This window comes from Simochromis diagramma, unplaced genomic scaffold (genome assembly GCF_900408965.1).
Source record: "Simochromis diagramma unplaced genomic scaffold, fSimDia1.1 OVJJ01000577.1, whole genome shotgun sequence".
Lineage (NCBI taxonomy): Eukaryota > Metazoa > Chordata > Actinopteri > Cichliformes > Cichlidae > Simochromis > Simochromis diagramma.
Window position 1 is genome coordinate 343,669 of NW_024387339.1, and position 8,661 is coordinate 352,329.

General features: G+C 45.1%; 1 protein-coding gene across 3 annotated transcripts in view; it reads right to left on the reverse strand.

Annotated features, from left to right (window-relative positions):
- Positions 1 to 8,661, reverse strand: part of LOC120718213 (potassium voltage-gated channel subfamily H member 2-like) — a 112,623-nt gene that overhangs the window by 51,112 nt on the left and 52,850 nt on the right. The window contains exon 1 of one of the 3 annotated variants that reach the window (XM_040006649.1): positions 1,322 to 3,213. The exons of the other annotated variants lie outside the window; for them this stretch is intronic. Coding sequence (XP_039862583.1) covers positions 1,322 to 1,525 — 204 coding nt within the window. The 5' untranslated portion in view covers positions 1,526 to 3,213. Of the gene's footprint in view, positions 1 to 1,321; positions 3,214 to 8,661 lie in introns of those variants that run through there. 3 annotated transcript variants of the gene reach the window in all.

Sequence of the window (8,661 nt, forward strand, 5' to 3'; positions counted from 1 at the left end):
ACACTGGACATTCTGGACATTGTTTTCACTTCATCACTTAAATCACTTTAAGCATATTTGCACTGCAAGACATAATGTGGATTGCACAACACTGGTCACTATATTCTTCACTTCCAGTTAATACTTGTACAGCTGCTGTTATTGTGTATTTATTTATTTATATTTCTTCATACATTCTTATATAGTTCTATATTGTGTATTTTGTTGTACAGTTATTTTATTTTCAACTTTAATTTATATATTTTATCTTATTCTTTCCCAGTTAAATTTACCCTTCATTCTAATTTGTGTTGTACAGTTATTTCATTTTTAACCTTAATTTATATTTTATTCCTTCCTAGTTAAATTTACCCTTTTTAATTTTTCATATTTATTTCCTATCTTATTCATAGCCTTTTCCTTTTTTGTTTTCTTTAGGTCACGAGCAGTTGTCCAAGCATTTCACTACATATCGTACTGTGTATGACTGTGTACGTGACAAATAAAAATTGAATTTGATTTAAAGTTTGTTTTTCTTTCCATAATTCTCTTGGTTTGCTATTGTGATTGGTGTCCACTCAGGACATTTAGTACAGCAGAATTTATCATCAGCATTTATGCAACAAATTCTGCAGACATCAGTTCACTTGACTTTTGCATGAAAAATCTCTTTTCATTAGAAACATTAGTTGAAGGCCACTGACTTCAGTATTTATTGAGACTCTGATGTTAAACTGGTTAAGCTGACATGATAAACAGTGACTCTGTTTAGCCTAAAGACACCGCAGGCCAAAGAACAAACCAACAGCAACACGAAGGGACTGATACAAACACTCGAGCAACGGAAGAGCCAACTGTCAAATGTTCCCTTTGCACCATTTCCAGGAACATATTGTGGATTAGCTACTTTACAAAATCCTTTAAAGCTTTGCTGATTGTCTTCTGGTGAGATTTTGCTACAATGTCTCTTTTGCAACAAACTAGACAGATGGGCTCATGTGAATCTACACCGCCAAGAGAAGAGAGTGTGAAATTTAAAAGGTCAGTGCGACAGAATCCAGCCTTGTTTTGTGGTGTTAGCAAATGTTCTAACTACATTAACATTCACGTTGATGTACAAACTCAACAACTTGAAATGGCTCTGATCCAATGCTAGCTGCCAGTCATGTGAATATTTTTGTTCCAGTTACAAACTTAAATCTGAAAAAGTGGAATATCGAGTCCAGCCTAGTCTAGCTGCTCTTCCTCACTCTCACTTAGTCTTAAGCTGCCCTTTTTTTCTCTGTTCTAGACCAATGGCATAATCACCCTTTCCTTGGATAACTCAGGCGTCCCCCCTCACCTCTCTTCCTTCGGTGGGCAGACGTCGTGGGTGCTCTTTCGCCTCCCACCCGCGGCGGCAAGAGAGTGGCAGGCCGGGCGGGCGCGGCATCAGAGCAGACGGGCAGCAGGACGGGCGGTGGCAGTGTTTCGTGGCAGCAGTTTTGGTGAGAGTCGACTGGCGCAGGAAGATGTTAAGGAGCTTCAGCAGCAACGGCAGGACCATGGTCCTCAACGGCAGCTCACCGCAGAGGGGTCAGGGTCAGGGCGGCCCCCTGGGTTTCCGTGACTGCCTGCAGTATGAACCAACTCTGTGACTTCCTTATGTAGTGTTGGGATGACAAGGATGTCACTGTTCAGAGGCAGTCCACAAGGAGTAGCATGGCATGGATTAAGTCTCATGCCTCGAGATGATGTCAGAAGTCACATGAAAGAGAGGAGATCATGCCATTCCCCTGCTTCCTGGGTACAGCTTATCCTCTTCGCTCATAGGATCCTTTTCCCTCGGGCTCAAGAACGGAGGGCGTCACATGCAGCTATTCAACAGCTTCCACCCTGATGCAACTGAACCCCAGCTCGCTTTCTGCTCTGCTTTCCCTCTGCAAGGCTCAGATCAGTCCTCAGCTGCCCAACGGTTCCCTGTTAATCTACTGCCGGCATCACTCTGTCCTTTGTCTTACTACATCTCAATGAGTTTCTTCCACTGTCCTCCACTTCTGCAGCATTCCTCTTGACGGGTGTCTGGCTGTCAACTCCTCGCAATCTTTGAATAAATCAGCATGCAACAGGGGAGAAGGAGGAGAGAAAAGGAGAGAGATGGAGGATGGCAACAGGAGAGTCGGTTTCTATCAGTTGTAGATGGACCCACGATGCTGTTCAGCTGCTGCTGGCATTACTACTACTCTGAAACAGAGCGGCAGGGAGAAGGAAGCGAGGGAAACAGAGCTGGAAAATGCGTGTTCCAGGAGGTGTTTCGCTGAGAGAGGAAAAAAACCTTCCGCACAAAAGATACGAGATGCTGTGCTGAGGATAATCAGAGAAGAAGGAGTTGTGGGAGAGAGAGATACACACAGGGTAGTGAGAGAGAGAGAGAGAGCATGGGAAAAAAATGACATAAATATGCATGCAGTATAAAGACGCAGTGTTAGAAGTACTGGTATTTTGTCATAGGTTATGTTGCCCCCCACCCCCACGCACACACACTGAGACTCACCTTCAAATATTATGTAATCTAGTGGAAGACTACTACAAACCGTGAAATGCAACAATTTCATGGAGAGGACGCTGACCATAACCTAACACAATAAATGATGAAGAGCACGTGTTTCCCAAAACTTATTATGGAGGCGCACTCGGAGCCCAAACCGCAAAACAGACACAAATACAGTCACAAAGGGACACGACGTACAAATTAGGTTTGTCAGTATTTGTACCCTAAACTTCCTTTAGCATGTTACATTTTCACAGTGGCCATCTATTGGCTGGCTTGGCAAGACATTAACCAAACAACAGTCTACCTTTTAATTTAGCTAATTTGGCTAACATGTTAGCTAACTCTCAAACTTCTCAAACTCAAGTGAAACACATATAAATATGTGCGCAGCAGCCTGAGTGAAGTCACCCATTGGTTTGTGAAGACTCAGCATTTTGGCCTCTGCCGTCTCTTGTTTTGATGAGTCCAAGGAGCTTACCATGCTCCACTACAATAATTAAGACTAAAACTTACAAAATGAACACAATGTTGTGCTCAACAAGACTCAGTGCCATAAAATAATTCTAAAATCTTTGTGCAAGGTAGCAAATTTGTTATTTTCTGTACAAGCCGACTATCAGCGAGTTGGTACTGCTGGAAAACCAACCAAAAAAAGAAGAACAAAGAGAGTATTTACATATATTTATATAAAGATGAGGAAATAAAGAAAAATGAAGGAGAACTAATGTTATTATTGGTAAAAAGTGTGGTAAATGAATGATTATTTATCACCAAATGGTAGGTCGTCTGCCGCGTGATGTAAAGGTCAAGTAGTAAATTTGTAAAAGACTTGGTTAAGTATTGTAAACAAATAACAAAAATGAGAGTAAAAAATGTATAATGCCTTTAAAGTTAATACATTCCCTTTAGTCTTTTTATTACTCTTTTTCTCATTATACTCATTGTTTGTCCCCTCTTAATGCCTTTCTTTTTCTTTATTTTAATTACTTTACGTCGATCCATTCCGATTTCTCTACACTTCTTACACTGTAAATCCTACTTAATTCCCTAAACCCTACAGTTTCCCTCCTCCCTATTCCACATACTATACCCATACTACCTTACCAAGATCTACAGTCATAAATGTGGTGTCTCTCCTTAAATGGTTTTTTGGGATGGGGGCTTGTGCGTGGGCCTGCTTAGGAAATTGCTTCTACTGTCACTACGGCCCGCTTAATCCCAAAAATCACGCCAAAGCCTTCATCCTGGTCATACCACTTACCGACTATTCTAGAGCTTACACAACGGGGGACTGTTTATCGATACGCGCGCTTTCTTCGGGTCGTCCTGGAGAGGGGGGGATCACGGTGAGGGTTTAAGAACACTGTCATTAAATGATTACTTTGAAAGAACAATGAAAACTGACTGTGAACTTGATTGTGGGGGGAAGGGCCACAGACAGAAGCATAACACAAAAACCATAACAAATCTCTAAAACATAGACTGTACAATTACAACACTGTAACATAGTATTCCCATGAGGTTATCCTACTGTGCCCCCACTGTCACTTTTTTTTTTTGTTAAATTCCTCTTTGCTTTGAGATGTTGTTTTAAGTAAGAATGATTTGGTGCCATTATTCTTCCAAAGGCCACTTATGCGCCAGTCTTCCAGGTTTTTTTCTGTATTTTCCCTTCTACTCCACCACCCCCCCTTTTCCTTCCTCTTCAATCAAGTCATTTTTTCCTTTTTAACGTCTTCTGCTCTCAATTTCCATATATAACCATCTCTTCTTTACTTCTCCAATCAATTACCAAACCACCTTATATTTTCTATCTTTTCCCTTTTTATTTTCTCCAACACATCCCTCCCTCTACTCCCTCTGACCCGCCTGTACTTTGTTTTCTCCTGTTCATTATCTCCTCCCCTTTCTTTCCTCCCGAGTTTCCCATTTTTCGCCACCTTTCGTCACCACTTTCTCTCTACCCACTCATCTTTCTGCGTGTCCCCGTTCCACCGCGTACTTATTCCCCCCTCTCCCTCCCCCTCCTCTCTCCTTTTGTCTGTACCTTCTCTTCCCCATCTGGTCCACCGCTTTCCCTCCTCTCTTTTTCTTTTTGCCCCTCCTCCCGTTTCACACCCCGCTTCGAATCTTTCTTTTTCTCTCGTCCGTTCCCTCATTTACCACTTCCTTCCCCCTATTATGTCCACGCCTCTCGCCTTCACCTCCCACTTACTCCGAACATCTTTCAATTCCACATTCATATTTTTTTTTCCTATAATCTTCCGTCCCATGTCGAATGTTTCTTCTTTCTTCCCGTCCCCACTAACCCCCTTTTTTCCCTCCCCCCCTTCCCCCCTTGCCCCCCCTTCTTTCATTCCCCATACTTGTTTTCCCTATTTTCTGGCTGCTCGTGTCAGCATCCTTCTTTCAATTCCCTATATCTTCTTTTTCTTTTGCCTTCTATTCCTACTCTGGTTTTGATATTCCCTGTCCTCCCGCCACGCTTTATCCATTTCGGTCTCTTTTTGTACGCTCCCTCTCTCGGTTTCCTTCCCCTATCCACTTCCTTTCTCATTCCCAACCTATTCTTTGCAAACTTTGATTTTTTACTTCTTTTCTCTCTCATACCCTCACCTAACTACCTGTTCTTTCCCTTCCCTGTCCCATATTTTTTCACTATTAGTCATTTGATCGCTATCATATGCCAATTTCCTTCTTTTCCTTTTTCCCTAACCTCCCCTCTCCCCCTATTTATTTTTCCTCCCTGCCCCTTATTCCCTCGTAGCACTACCTAAGACCTTCTGCTATCCTCTTTTCCTGCTTGCCTCTCGCTTTCCCATCGCTCGTCTTCTCCACCATTTCCATTTTACTTCTTACATATTCTCCACTCCTCTTCCTGCTTCAGTTATTTTTTCGCCCCTTGTTGAACCTCCAATCCCTCTTTTTCCTAATCTATTTCCCTCCCCACACTGCGTCCCGTTCTTTTCTTTTTTTCTCCTTTTTTCTCGGCTTATGCGGGTCCATCTGGGGGTATGCTGGTCTTTCCTCCTCTCTCCCGCCATCTCAACCCTTTGCCGTATCGTCTTCTTCGTCCGTATCTCCTGTCTTGCTCCCTTTCTGTTTCCCTTCTTGATCTCTTGTCTTTTTTTCCCCGCCATGAATCTTCTACCAAATCTTTCCTGGCTCGGAGTGCTTTCTCTCCGCTCTTTGGTGGTCTTCCTCCGCCGCCCCCTTCCACTCATTTCCTTGCAGTTCTGCCTCTTGGTTGCTCACTTCCCCCTGGCTTTCTCCTCCCTCCTCTCCACGCCGCCCCTCAACCGCGCCCCATCCACCCTCCCTTCCTTCTCTACTCCGCCTATGCCCTCTCCCGTTTTCCGTCGCGTATACCCCCACCCTCTTCTCCCCTCCCCACGCCCCCTACTTCCCCATCGTGCTTGCCTCCTGTGCTCTCCTTATCCCTCCCTGTCTCCCTCCTCCCCGCACCCCCTCACCGCCCCCGTGGATCTCCTTACGCCGGTCGTTTCCCCCCGTGCACTGTTTTCTCCACTTTCCTCCCCTCCTCAGAGTCTCCCTTCCTATTTTTCTTGTTTTTCCCCCCCTTCCCCGCCCCCCTTCCTTCCCGTCCTGTTCCTTCCTTCGTTGGTCCCGGGCCCTCGGCGTCTTCCACTATGTTTCTGTTTTTTTGGTGCTCTCGGCCCCACCGTTTCTCCATTCCCCCCGCGTTCCCACGGCTGTCGCCCAACCACTTTCTCTACCTCCACTTCTTTGTATGGTAAACCCTGTTGAGCCAAGTATCTTTGAGATACCTGATTTTTTGGCTTTTGATCCTCCCCACTCATTTCTTGTTTTAGCCGTTTTTGTCCCCCTTACATTATACTCTGCTTCCTTTTTTCCATCCCGGGTCCTCTTGCTCTCTCCGTTCTTGACAAAGTGTATGCTTTTGTCTCGTTTATAATCATGACATCTCACGCTCCTTTTCCTACACAAAGCTTCTTCCCCCAGCTTCACCCCCCTAATTGCTCTGTACCTCCCCCCTTTTACGCCTTTTTGACCTTTCTGTTCGTTTTATCCCCGCTTCTTCGTTCCTCGTCTCTTTTTCTTCTGGTTTTTTTTTCTTCCTACCCTCTATACTTCACTCCACCTCCTCCCCTCCCCCTCCCACCTGCTCTCCCCTCGCCGACTCTTTTTTCCCCCCCATTTCTTCCTTCTCCCCTTTCAAACATATTTGCGTCTCCTCCTTTCCCTCTTCCTTCTTTCTTCCCCCTTTCCCTCCTTATCCCCTCCTTTCACCTTTTCTTTCTTACACGCCACCCTCCCCTATTTTCCTTTTTCCCTTCCTCCCGTCCCTCATCTTCTCCTTTTGCCCTCCCCGCCTCTCTCCCCCCTTTTTTTTTTTCCAACTCTTCCCCCCCCCCTTTCCCTTCTTTCCCTTTTCCCATCTCCTCCTGCCTCTTCTCCTTCCTTTTCCCCCTTCCTTGCTGCCCTTTTTTCTCATCTTTCCCCTTGTTTCCCCCCCATCTTATTTCTTTTTCACCCCCTCTCTCTCTTTTCATCTTCCGCCCACATACCTTTCTCTATTTCTTCTCTCCTTTTTCTTCCTCTTTCCTATTTTTTCTTTTCTGTTTTTTCTGTTTTATTACCCATTTGTTCCCCTTCCCTATTCCCCCACCCCATATCGTCCACATCTTTTATTCGCTCCTTCCCTTTCTTTGCTGTCTCCCCGCCTCTCCTTCTTCCCTCCTCTCCTCCCTCTGCTTCGCTTTTCTCTTTTTTTTTTTCCCCTTTCTCTCCCTTCGTTCCTTTGTACCCCCCCCATAGCATTATACTTAGCAAGTACCTTGTCTGTTCCCTCCATAGTACCCGTGTCATCTTTATCTACTTTATGCTTTACCCAGAAAAAGTCTGTATGTTGATTCAATACAAAACCATAGACACACATATTTTGCATTCCATAGCACGTCGCATAGTCCTCATATGAGAAGCTGAGGCACTTGTGACAATGGCTAACCTCTTTTTTCCCATACAAAGCATGGTTACCAAAGTCATCGACCGAGCCGTGCCCGGTTCTTGTCATCCCCCCCTCTTTCCACCCTGTATCTGTTTTTTCTTTTCTCGACCCCTTTTCCCCCCCCTTCTCCTTGCCTTTTTTTTTGGTACTTCTTCTTTCTCTTTCCCTGTTTCTTTTCTGTCCCTCCCTGTCTCCCTTCCGCTCCTTCCCCTTGTCTAATCCTCCAGTTCAGAGGGATCTTATCTCCTCTTTCTTTATCCTTTTTTTTTCCCTTCCCATGTGCCTGTACTCTTGCCCTTCTCCTGCTTTCTTTTTTTTTCTTTTCCCCCTCCCTTTGCCCCCCTGTCCCTTTTTACCTTACCATCTTTTTTCCCCTTCCTCGTCCCCTAATCTTCTGCATTCTTTTCAACTTCTCATCTCTTCCCCTTTTTTTTAATTGTCCCCTCCCACTCTTCTGCTCTTTTTTTTTCCCTCTATTTTCTCTTTTCACCCCCTTGATCTTCCTACCCCATCACCCCTTCACCCCCATTTCCTTCTTCATTTTCTTTTTTTTTCTTTCTATTCCCCCCTTTATATCCTCCTTTTCTTCCTTAGATTCCTTTTTCCCTCCCTTTTTTTCCGTGTCGTAATCCCCTTCTCTCTCTTATCGATTTCCATCCTTCTCCGACCATTCTTTTCCTTTCGCATTGATTTTCCCCCCCCCTTCCTTCTATTCTTATTTTGTTCTTTTTATCCCTACCTTTGCTCCATCTCTTTCGCCCACATCCCTCCCATCATCCTCTCTTGTCCTTCACCCTCCCCTCCTTGTGCCTTCCCCCCCGCCCAATTCCCCCCACCCATTTGCCCCCCCCCACCCAGTCCCTCCCCCCCTTTCCCTTCCCCTTTTCTCCTGTACCCCTTCCCTCGTTTTCCCCTTTCCACTTCGTGACTTTTTCCCCTTCCCTCTTTCCTTCTTTCTCTACCCTTTTCTTCCTCCCCTCCCTCCTTCCCCTCTTTTTTCCTCTCCCTTTTCCTTCTCTTCCTTCCCTTCACCCCCTTTTTGCGCCCCTCTATTTATCTTCGTCCATTTTTTCCCCCTTCTTTGTTCCTCATTCCCCTTCCCCTTCTGTTCTCGCTGATAACACCTTTCTCCTCCTGCGCCCCCGTCCCACCACTCCCC